The sequence below is a fragment of the Danio rerio genome, chromosome 16, assembly GCF_052040795.2.
Source record: "Danio rerio strain M-AB ecotype USA chromosome 16, GRCz13ab, whole genome shotgun sequence".
NCBI classification, from domain to species: domain Eukaryota; kingdom Metazoa; phylum Chordata; class Actinopteri; order Cypriniformes; family Danionidae; genus Danio; species Danio rerio.
Window position 1 is genome coordinate 21,575,171 of NC_141036.1, and position 13,113 is coordinate 21,588,283.

Genomic DNA, 13,113 nt, shown 5'->3' on the forward strand with positions numbered 1-13,113 from the left:
GCTCAAATGGTCATCACATTAATAACAAATATTTATTAAAGGCGCACATTTATTAATTTATTTTTAACATGGCCACTTTAAAGAGAACAGTTCACCTTAAAATGCAGTCATCATTTGAACATCCTCAAGTTGTTATTTCTGCCGCGCACACACACACACACACACACACACACACACACACACACACACACACACACGTTTTTCTTTGCAGTTGAAGGAAATATTATTAGCCCTTTGAAATTTTTGAAAGTGCTGTTTAATGGAGAAAACCTATCTAGCATATATTTTAGACAGTAGATGGCCTTCCAGCTGTAACCCAGTACTGGGAAACACCCATACACTCTCATATTCACACACATACACTACGGTCAATTTAGTTTATTCAATTCACCTATACCGCATGTCTTTGGACTGTGTGGGAAGCTGGAGCACCTGGAAGAAACCCACTCCAACACGAGGAAAACATGCAAACTCCACACAGAAATGCCAACTGATCCAGCTGGGAATGAAACCAGCACCTTGCTTGCTGTGAGGTGACAATGCTAACCACTGAGCCACTGTGTCACCCCATATTTACTATATTATGTATGATATATTCCACATAAGAACATGATGGTGAAGAAACAAGACTGAACATAATGCTGAATAAAAAACAGCAGTGGAACAAAATGAACTGCAACCAGAATAAGAACTAGAACTTGAAGCCAATTGGATGAAACTACCTCCTATTTACTACAGATGTATATTTGAAATTGTGAAATTATTTTAGAAAATATAGTGGGCTGTGGAAAACTTCTGAAAAGCTTCAATATAATTTGATGCAAATTCTGAATATGAGAGCACTAATTACCTTCAATGAATGTTCCAGTGTGCATGTTTCCAGACTGAGGAGGAAACATGCCATTTATCAAATAAATCTGTCATTTATGGGGCTTCTCATTTTTTCCCTTTGACATAACACATTGTCTCAGTATCAAGTTCTGTTGCCTACGTTAGTGTGTATATGTAAGCAGCTTATTTTGCAATATTAGCTTGAATGAACAGACAAAAATGCACACATACACCAGCCCAATGAACCCTTCTATTAAAGAAATTAGGAAAGTGATTAATAGAGGACAAAAGAAACTGACCTGTAAACATTAGTGTTTTGTTCTTCTTTTTGACCAAATGTGCATCTTATCGGTGTACAGGTGTAAACAAGGCTTTTTATTTTGACACCATACGACAATTTCATTCAGTCAATTGTCCAAAAAAAATATATATATAAAAAAATGATGGAACTTTGCTTCAGCCTAAGTTTTTGTGAAACTACAAAAACTTACTTAAACATATGTTTGACTTCAGTTTCTAAGAAAATGACAGTATGGTGCAGTATAACGCAGATAAAGTTTGATCCTTTTTACACTAATGTTAATTACAGGGACATATTATTGATGAATAAAGGATTATTTATGACTAGTTCTTTGCACTATACCAAGTAAATGCTATAAAATAACTTAACAGTGTTCATGATTTGTAATCAAATTTATGATAAACTTATTTATCCCCATATGCAAAACTTTTCTAGTATGGCCTGTTTTAGTTTCACTATGGTAACTACACTGCATATCATGTATACATCTATACAAAAGAGCTTGCATTTCAAATTTATTTTGTATTTTCATCTGCAAAATAGCGATGCAACATCACTCTACAATATTGTCCAACAACACTGCTCAAAAAGTTGCCCTGCGTGTCATCACCTGGACACAAAACTTAACTTTAAGGCTGTTAAGAACAACAGCTGCCATACTTGTTCATATACTCTAAAACAGAATTCTGTAAGCCTAAATATTCATAACTAATAAATATCTTAAATGTAATGCTTCATTTTGTCAAAAACCTATGAGAGGGGTCTACATGCAGACCTTGTGCTGGTGCTGTGCTAACCTAACCTAACCACACCCCTAACCCCACCCATCACAGTGACGTCACTCACTCCATTGAGTGCATTGTGTCTGAAATTGGGTCTCTGACTGATGCAATCTCAGCTTGCATTATAAAGGCTGTATCCAGATACTATTGGAACCTATTTCATTTATTTTCTTTTGATAAAATATACAAAAGTATTTGACCTACAAATAATTTTTTTGCATAATGCTAAAACTACTTTCCTTAAACAGCATACTCTTGCAGCTCGATTTTGATTTTACTGTTTGTTTCTTGTTTTGTATAATTGTTTTCAGAGAATTGTGCACATTTTATTTAATAGATGAAGTCATTAATGCTGTTCATATTTTTTCGAATCACCTTTTAAAAATATTAAAATATAAAATATTTAACTAACTCTCTAACAAATTTCAATTAATACTACAGTGTATATACATGTTGAAACTATAAGCCAATATATATTCTGTATTAGGAAATATAAACTCAAATCACAGGAAATACATCTTAATGCATAACTTATTAATATAGTATTTAATTGCTTCAGTACTAACTGTACAAATGTTGACAAAACAGCACATGATTGTTAAAGTTTTTTTCTTTCCTGCGGTATTCGATTGAAAGATCAGAGACATAGGCACAGTAAACACCATGGTCAGAAGTGGACAAAAGATTTAACCCCATTTAAATAGTTACCTCTTAAAATGTATTTTCCTGTGATGGGGTGGACCAAAACGCGTCTTATTACCCAGTATAAACAACATCAGTCATGAACATGTTTACATCGCTGAATCATTTTGATCCCCCACATTTGCCATTCTTGACATTACCAAGCTAAGCGTAATAAACAAGCGTACCTGTTGTGCGTGGTCAGAGATTGAAAAAGCTGTGCAGTGTAGCACACAGGCGCACACAATGACAAGAAATATATTGACTGAATCAAAAAGGAATTTAAATTGCGCAATGACAAGAACTACTATAGATCACGCCACAAAACGTATGAAAACGAAAGTAACAAGCCCGGTTTAAAAATGTAAGGACAAGACAGTACAGATATTTGTGTAAAAATGTAAGGAGTAAAAGTAAAGAGTTGTCAGAAAAATAAATAGTGGAAACAAGTACTGATAACAGACACTGTATATCTACTTAAGTACAGTAACAAAGTATTTGTACTTCGTTACTTCCCATCTTTGTAGCAATGTAAAACCAAGCAATGTAAAACCAAGGTCGCAGTGCACTTCCATTTGATTTCAAAAGCAAATGTAAAATAATTTTTTTTCAAAAATGTAGACAGTGCTCTAGTGGATTTGTCATCTGAAATGTGGAACGAAATGTACCTAGAGCAACATAGTTTATGTTTTACAAAAGAAGAAGACTGAGGCTCGTATTTCTAATAAGACTGATTTTAAATAAAGAGGTTTTCAAGAGTTCACACTTAGCTGATGATTGATTATAAAGCTTGTTTGGCATTTTGATCCTCGAGCCCGGGCAAGGCAAGAGGGGAGTTTGAGCTCAGGTAGATCTTGAGAACTCCCCTGCTGTAGTAGCTATTAAACAGATAGTGATTGCTCTTAAGAGATAACTACTTACTAGGAGCATGTCTATACTTCTGATTTAAATTAGTCAATTAACTTAAGTTAATACCCGGGGGAAACCCATGTGAGCACAGGGAGAATGTGTAAACTCTTCACAGAAACGTTGACTGGGTTGTTAAGGACTAGAACCAGTGACGTTCTTGCTGTGAGGCAACAGTGCTAACCACTAGGCCACCATGCCACCCATCTAGGAAAGGAGGAGGAGTAGGAGTGGAAGGGGAATTCTTCAAAAGGAAAGATGGCTATTATATAGAACTTAGGGTATTTATAGTGGCGTAGGAATTGTCTGATTGGTGAATCATAATTTATATAATGCTGGGCCAACTGCTAGCTATCATAAGCACGTGATCCTCTCAAATTAGTTCATAAATAAACTACACTTATCATCATTTGAAAAACATTGGTGGAATAAAGTGAAATTTATATTTTTAAGTTGAGAACTTTTATTTAGTTAAATAAATAATAATTATACATTACATTTGTAATGTATCAAATCACATACGTCACATTAGCAATCATTTAACACCACATTTTGCATTCACATTTAAAATGAATTGGAAAAAAAAACTGTTTTATAAATAGTAATATTTCATATTAGTTTTATTTTAGTTAATACAGTCTATAACATCTTTAACACTTTCCTGTGTTTGCTTTATATTATCAGGAGGACGTATATTGGTATAGAGCTGGTGGAATGGCTGATGGACCATTGCGAATTCATCCAAAACAGGGAAATAGCTTCCAAAATCTGGAATGTTCTCCTAGATTTGGGCATTCTGCTTTCAGGTACACAACCAATGCTGGGGAAGAACAAAGCAGACACACAAGTTTGGATGATTTATATAAAATGTTTGATTAATATTTTTATTATTATTATGTTATAAGGTACTATATGCATTTGCAGTTTGCATAACAGCCGATTTCATCCAATGTGGTGCCTAAACAGAACATACATTTACATAAGCTTTGTCTAGATAGCTTTATGTTGGATGTTTAACCCCAATGTGCTTCTGTTGTGTCCAGTGGAGCAGAACAATATATTTGAGGACTCCAGGTCTTTATACCAGTTCACCTTTAAGGAATGTGAGGCCCAGAGCTGTGATTTCAGAAATCAGGTCAACTGGCGGAGTGCAGTGCATCTGCTCCTTCAGCTGGTCCCACACGAGCAGCTCTGTGGTGGAACCCAGAGGCGGTGAGCACATGGTTACACATAAAGCTTAATAATGGTGTTTTTTTCAAGGTCCAAGGTCTTTAAACATCTTGTCCTACAAGGGTGTAAAACTTAATAGCTTTTTATTTACCATCCATTGCTAACAGAACGTGCCCATACGCATCAACAGTCTTTACTGATTACCTAAGTAGAGCTAAACATATTTAAAATGGGTATTAATTACCCTGTAAGTAGAGCGACAGGTAGAGTAAGTTGTTAGCATTTACTACTTAAAGTTTTTTCTGGCTTGCATCCCAAAGGAGGCTAAAGATTTACTTTCATTCTATAATCAGCGTTGATCCAGTTAACCCAGAATGTTTTGTTTGTATTTTTTTTCATTTTTATATGTATATATATATATATATATATATATATATATATATATATATTGTTTTACATTTTACTTAGTTTCCTGTGTCCCCATAATTGGAGTTTTAAGATTAAATTTTATCTCAAATTACAACATTGTTTAATTATATAGTGTTGGGCAACGATGTTTCTGTGACTAATCATGATTAATCACATTTTTTTCTTATAATCAAAATTTAACAATAAATTCAGAAGTTATTTTAAAAGTTCTGGGATTTGAAAAAGTGCAATAACACTTTAAACAACCAAGGTGTGTTTTATAGCAATATTTAGTGATAATTAAGCGATCATTACATCAGTGGTTGGTTCTCAGTTCTTCTCCTTACACCACAGTACTCTAAGATAACCAGCTTGATATATGAGAGCTTTTTGCATGAACTGTGTTCACTACTTCCTACTAACCTGTGCACACGTAATAAATAAATAAATAAAAAAAATTAAAATAAATAAATAAATAAAAATAGTGCAACGCCAGCATATGTATTATTATATTCATCAAAAGCCAAATTAAGCATTTGGGTGAGTAGGTTACATACAAAATCAATGCAAATGCACGAATATTGGCAAATTTTCACCAGGTGGCAGGAACAAAGCACAATGCATAGTGCGTTTGCTATGAACATGCAGAATGAAAAACATTCCGCTATAAGTACCACTAGAATGAGGGACAAGGTTCTTCGCATTTGGTTTGAGCTAAAACCATCAAGTTTCCCAATCTTGATGTGTAAACAGTAAATTTAGGTTTTTAAAGTGAACTATTTCTTTAAGCCTTCTGTTGTCTGTGTGGCCTTCAGGTCAAAACGGACCTGTCTTCACTAAACTTCTAAAATAAAGCAGAAACATTTAATTTTAATCTTCAAATCTATTTTTTTTATAAAGAAACAACCATCTTCATTCTTAAACTGTTTTTTTCCCTCATCAGTTTGAAGTTTTCCATCAATGTTTAATGACTGGGCAACAATTGTTTTTAATTAAAAGTGCTGTATGTAAGTTTTTGACTTTTCTAAAGCATATAAATACCATAATATGTTTGCAGATATTTAAGAAACATGCCAAGTAAACATACTTGTTTATCTGAAAAACTATGCTGTAGTCAGATATTCTTCCTTGAAAATGTGTTTTTTGTACTGGAACACTGTCTTTGTTTTGGTTAGATTTCCACATGAGGTTATTAATTAGCAATTTATTTAATAATTTTAATGTTAACATTAGGTGAGCAGTTCAATTCAATTCAATTCAGCTTTATTTGTATAGCGCTTTTACAATGTAGATTGTGTCAAAGCAGCTTCACATAAATGGTCATAGTAACTGGAACAGTGTGGTTCAGGTTTTAGTGTTTAAGTTCAGTTCAGTTCAGTTTAGCTCAGTTCAGTGTGATTTAATCATTACTGAGAGTTCAAACACTGAAGAGCCAATTCATCGATGCGTAGCTCTACCAATCCTGAACCATGCGAGGCAGTGGCGACAGCGGAGAGGGAAAAAAAACTTCACCTGATGGGAGTGAAGAAAAAAAACCTTGAGGGAACCAGACTCAGTTGGGCACGACCATTTTAATTTCTCCGCTGGCCAAAAGTCTTGTGCAGAGCTTCATTCGCCGTGGTTTAGGCAGGAAGATGGCCTCAGCGAAGACTCGTCTGTCCCTGGAACGTCGCTGGAATCAGACTCATGTTCTCCACTCCCCACGACCATCAGCGCAGCAGCAGCTCAGGATATGGCCTGGTCCCGGATATGGAAACGTTGGGATCATCAAGTCGCTGGTCTTGGATCCAATCAGTGACTCCGCATAATCTGAGAACCTCGGGATGAGTATCCCCAGGTGAAAATAGAGAATAAAGAGAATAATTAGCGTAGCTGCTGTTCATCGTGTATATAAGCAAGATGCAGAAGCCTGTGTGGAACCCGCTAGGTGATGCATTGAGTAAATGCTTTACTAAACAGATAGGTCTTTAATCTAGTTTTGAACTGGGAGAGTGTGTCTGAGCCTCGGACGTTATCAGGAAGGCTATTCCAGAGTGTAGGAGCCATGAAAGAGAAGGCTCGACCTCCGTTACTTGATTTTGCTATTCTAGGTACTACCAGAAGCCCTGAATTTTGAGATCTTAAAGAGCAAGTTGGTTTGTAGCGATACAGAAGGTTGGTTAGATAAACAGGAGCTAGATTATTTAGAGCTTTATAGGTGAGAAGTAATATTTTAAATTCAATACGAAACTTAACAGGCAGCCAGTGTAAGGAGGATAAAATTGGGGTTATATGATCATATTTTCTAGACCTGGTCAGAACTCTGGCTGCTGCATTTTGTACTAATTGAAGTTTGTTAATAGAGGATGCTGGGCAGCCAGCAAATAGAGCATTACAGTAATCCAGTCTCGAAGTCATAAAAGCATGGACTAGCTTTTCTGCATCTGAGATGGATAGCATATTTGAACAACACACTTTCTGATGAGATACGCAGTCATAAGCAATTTGGCTGTTTGCACAAGACGAAACATGACAGAAATTTAAATACAGCCATTCAGAAGCACAGAATATGTGTGCACTCACTAAATGGTAACGTTTTTAATCTATTTAATGCATATTAATCCTCTTTAACATTATTGAATGTACATACTAAATCACTCATATGTGTTTGGTTCTAAAGTTCAATTCCAAATGGTTTAATTTATTTTCAAGATCTGAGGTGAACTATCTGCTGCTGCTTTCAGTTTATGCCAATAAATGTAATGTAAAATGGCACTTAAACTCACATTGTTAGCATTTAACACTGATTATTGCACGTAAGGGGTACCTGAGGTGATCATTGTCAGTTTTTTGTTGTTCAGCTGCGAAAAAAATAGAAGTCGTTTATTATATATCAATTTGAGGTGTTGGTTAGGACAAAAACTCCTCTTAATATAAAAAAGTATTCCTTCTGCCGTTGCTTTTATATAGAAAATTGTTAAAATCACTCACTCCTGTCATCAAGCTGTCAACTTGCACTTGCCTTTGTTTTGATCCAGGAGTGCAATACCTAGTTCAACCACTGGGTGTCAAACTAACATACTTCATCTCTAAAGTAAATAATATATTTTGCGATGCTAAAAGTACCTGCATAAAGTTTTTACAGTATTTATTAAAGTTGTCAAGTCAAGCCTTCATGACAATAGAAAACAGTTACATTTTCTAGTGTTTTCTAGTGTTAGGATCATTTTAGAAACATTAACCAGATTTCAAGATAAAAAAAAAAAACATTGTTTATGGTTTTATTTCAGCTGTTAAAATGGTGCTCGGGTCATTTTTTACCCGTAACTCAACAGTGGTTAAACATGCCAAAAGGCAAAATGTAGCTTACCATTATCTATGTTTTACAAAAATCTGTAACAGGGGTTGTAAAAGGTTGTGCACTAATAGTTGAAAAAGGTTTTCGACCACAGTACAATATCAACTTCAACTAAATATCTACTAAATATCCTTTAAGACCAATCAATTCGTATGATTCCACATGCATGTGTATTTCCAGGCTTCTCCAGCAGATGTCTCTGCGACAGTGCAAGCTGAATACAGGACAGACAGATGGTTTTGCTGCAGGCTTTGTCTCACTTTCAGATTTTCAGTCAAACACGACCTGTTCAGAGCTCTTCTTTTGACCTTGCACTGTCTGTCAGAGCACATCTCATCACTTCACAGACGTGTCAGAAGAAGGCACGGCCTATCCATCTCTTCTCACTGCCTCTGTGCTTTGTGTTTGGGCTTTTATGATTGATTGTCATTTTCAAATATCTGAGTTTTGAAACATCATTGACAACACCACAAGGAGGTTGAAAAGTTTACGGTATCATTTTGAGCATGTGCCTAGTATTAAAACTCATTAAGCACCAAATGCAAGTATTATTGGTGTTTTCAAAACTGTAATAAAAGATAAGATAAAAAACACATCAACAAATGTTTAATGTTACTTAAAAGTCTTAAATTAAAATTTACCATTTTTATTTTGTTTTAATTGTGCATATTGTTATTCTTTAGGTGAACTGTTAATCGGTGCAAGTTAATCCAATAAAAAAAAAAATAATAATAATTCTTTAATCAAAATCTGACAATTTGCTTCTGCATTTGGAGTGTCTGTCTTCTTGTGGACCTCAGCCACAAAATTCCAAACTACAACCCTCTTACTCTTAACTTGCTTCAAGGGAATGATGCGCGAAATAATGCCCTGCCTCGTACTCAATATTCGATTTTAGTTGGAAGTACATCAACACACTGATATAAAATTCTGAGCAACTTCCGGTTAACACTAACTTATTTTTAATCAGGTGAAATAACTTTATATAAATATTTTAGTCAGTTTGAAGTAAGGATAATGACATTCATAATGACATTTCATTTGATTCAACAAAAAAAAAATTGGCAGCAATATCTTTTACAGGTTACAGCATGTGAAATCATCTTACTGTAATCAGCTGTTGGCCAGATGTTTATAAGTTTTAGCGATACTCGAGGACACAATAGGGTTAAGTGGGATTATCTATTGTGGTATTAATCTGTAATAAGTTGTGCAACACTGATCTTTTAACTTGAGCTGCTTTGCTTTTAGTAAGTGATCTGCATGAACTCAATCTCTCAAATGATTTGAGTTCGAGTTGCTCATAACATGGATTTGTAAAATAAAAGTTTTTAGATGTAATGTTGTGTATTGGTTGAATTATTTTAGATCTATCACTTATTTTAAAAATACTACTACTACAACTACTAATAATTATATCATTACATTTTCCATTAGATTTTTTTGTCATTTTTGTTTCACCTTTTTAATTATGAAACAGTGTGTGCATTGTTTAATGGCTGGTTAAAAATACATATATTTTAAATTGAGATTATTTTCAACCTTTCTAGCTTTTCATTATAAATAAAGCATAATGTTTTATTAAAATACACAACCTTACAAATTCACAAAATATAAGTCGGTGACTGTCACCGACTCGGTCCCAGTTATTCCCCTCGCTGACCAGCAGAGGTCACCATCTCCGGACTTCTAACCATTACGTCATCCTTCTCACTCAGATCCCAGCACACCTGTTCTCCATCTCACTAATGACCCACGTACCACATATAAGCAGCCCACACACACACTTCATTGCGAAGTCTTGTTTAGCCCCGGCCAGCACTTCTGAGCGTTCTATCCTGCCTGATCTCCCGTTTACCACTTCAGCCCGTTCCTCGACTCTGCTCTGTCTTCTGCCTGCCCTTGACCTAAAGCCTGATTACACGGACTCTGACTCTCGCTGCCTGCCCCTGACTAAAGCCTGTATTACGGACTCTGTACCATGCTGCCTGCCCTTGACTCAAGCCTGGTAATCACTCTGCCTCTGTTATCTGCTAATCATCGTTGAGTTGTATGTTGTATGTTCGCACAACCGTGCGAGGTGTTGATGTTTAAGTGTGACTTAATAAATACTGCAAAATGGATCCCTCCGTGTCAGTCTCCCCGTTACAGAAGACTTCGCCCAACACGGATCCCGCAGCCATCCAGGTTTTGTCTCACGAAGTCACCACACAAGCTCAGGTATTGTCAACACACCAACAACAACTAACGCACCTAACTCAGTTAACAGATGAACTGGTGAAATCCTTCCAAAACCTGCAAGCTGCTGCCACTGCGCAACCCACCGCCAACTACCCTCCAAGTCCACTTGTTGTTGCACAACCCCCGATGACTTCCGGAGTTCGATTGGCTTTTCCTGACAAGTTCTCAGGTAACCCAGCAAAATGTAAAGGCTTTCTATTGCAATGCAAACTGTTTATCGCCCAACAACCCCATCTGTTTAAGGATGAGAACGGGAAAATTGCTTTTGTGTGCTCACTGCTCACTGGGAAAGCGCTAGACTGGGCTACTGCAGTTTGGCCAGACAGTACCCCGATATTTCCCTCGTTTAATGACTTTCTCAAATGTTTCTGCACTGTGTTCGATCATCCGGAGGGTGGTCGTAACGCTGGCGAGGAGCTATTGTGTATCCAACAGGGAGATCGCTCCGCAGCTGAGTTCGCCCTGCAGTTCCGCACCTTGGCAGCGCAAACTGGCTGGGTTGACGACCCGCTTGTCACGCTCTACAGAAGGGCTCTAAAGCCAGAATTGCAGCGAGAGATGGCATGTCGTGACGATGGGAAAACTCTGGATCAACTAATCGAGCTTTCCATAAGGTTAGACACTCTCCTCCGCACTCGCAATCCGCTCTGCTCAATTGCTTCCAGTCCTGTATCCCCTGAAACCTCCGCTGAACCCATGCAATTGGGTAGAACCCGTCTGAACCCAGAAGAGCGAGAACGACGGAGAAGAAATCACCTGTGCATTTACTGCGGACTTCCAGGTCATACGAAGGTTTTATGTCCCAACAAGCCTCTCCCTAAAACCCTCTCGGTGAGTGCAACCACTCACTCCATTCCTCTAACCTCCTGTGATTCCTCCATAGCCATCACTGCTGTAGATGGGCGCCCTTTGGGAGAAGGACGTATAAAATTCCAGACCCTGCCAGTCTTGCTTCAAACAGGCTCTCTTCATGAAGAAGAAATTTCCCTTCTTGCCATCAACTCCCCTAAACACTCTGTGATTCTCGGGTTACCATGGCTACAACAGCATGACCCTCAAGTCTCTTGGAGAACTGGTGAGATCATAAAATGGAGCAATCAATGCTTTACCCAATGTCTGCATCCTGTTTCCCCTATCCAGATCAACACAATCAACGAGACCGAAGATTCTGAACTCCATCATGTTCCTGATGCTTATCACGATCTAATTGAAGCATTCAATAAGCAGAAGGCTACTAAGCTCCCTCCTCATCGTGATAATGACTGTGCCATTGAGCTGCTACCCGGCACCACGCCCCCTCGTGGTCGCATATTCCCTCTCTCACAACCTGAAACTGAGGCTATGAAGAAGTACATCTCTGAGGAGCTAGTAAAAGGATTTATTCGACCATCTACTTCTCCCGCTTCAGCAGGGTTTTTCTTCGTCAAGAAGAAGGATGGCAGCTTACGCCCTTGCATCGATTACCGAGGCTTGAATGAGATCACGGTCAAATACCGCTACCCATTGCCATTGGTTCCTGCCGCCCTGGAACAACTCCGATCCGCCCAGTATTTCACTAAGTTGGACCTCCGTAGTGCATATAACCTCATCCGCATACGACAGGGAGACGAGTGGAAAACCGGGTTCTCTACAGTTGACGGCCACTACGAATATCTCGTTATGCCCTTCGGCCTAGCAAACAGTCCTTCCGTGTTCCAGGCATTCGTAAATGAGATATTTAGAGACATGCTCAACAAATGGGTAATAGTATATATTGACGACATCTTGATCTATTCCAATTCGCTATCTGAGCATATCCAGCACGTTCGGGCAGTGCTCAAACGTCTCATTGAAAACCAGTTGTATGCGAAGAGCTCCAAGTGCGAATTTCACCAGACCTGCATCTCATTCCTTGGCTATATTATCAGTCCAGAAGGCGTGGCCATGGACCAACAAAAGGTTGACTCTGTGACACAATGGCCACAACCCGAAACCATCAGGCAACTACAACGATTCCTGGGCTTTGCTAACTTCTACAGACGCTTCATAAGGAACTTCAGTTCAGTCGCTGCCCCACTGACCGCCATGGTCAAAGCTAATAATGCTCGCCTTAAATGGAACCCCGACGCTGTCCGAGCATTTACCCAGTTAAAGACTCGCTTCTCCAGTGCACCTATTCTGCGTCATCCTGATCCCGAACAACCCTTTGTCGTCGAAATTGACGCGTCAAACACCGGGATTGGAGCCATCCTGTCCCAGCGATCCCTAGTGAATAAGAAGCTCCATCCCTGTGCCTTCTATTCTCGCAAGCTTAACTCCGCTGAACGGAACTACGATGTGGGAAACCGAGAACTCCTCGCCATGAAAGCTGCGCTAGAGGAATGGAGACACTGGCTTGAGGGCGCAAAACACCCTTTCATCGTCATCACTGATCACAAGAACCTAGAATACATCCGGTCTTGTAAACGTCTGAATCC

General features: G+C 38.1%; 1 protein-coding gene and 1 long non-coding RNA gene across 4 annotated transcripts in view; both read left to right on the plus strand.

The window, feature by feature from the left end:
* The window catches only part of rapgef5b (Rap guanine nucleotide exchange factor (GEF) 5b), a 127,465-nt gene that overhangs the window by 9,266 nt on the left and 105,086 nt on the right, over positions 1–13,113 (plus strand). For all 3 annotated transcript variants that reach the window (NM_001442606.1, NM_001442607.1, NM_001098779.2), the window contains 2 exon segments: positions 4,186–4,307; positions 4,545–4,713. In NM_001442606.1, the coding sequence (NP_001429535.1) occupies positions 4,186–4,307; positions 4,545–4,713 (291 nt within the window).
* LOC147840236 (uncharacterized) lies at positions 5,563–9,170 on the plus strand. Its single transcript, XR_015511269.1, has 2 exons — positions 5,563–6,319; positions 7,516–9,170. It is a non-coding gene; the product is annotated as an uncharacterized LOC147840236 (long non-coding RNA).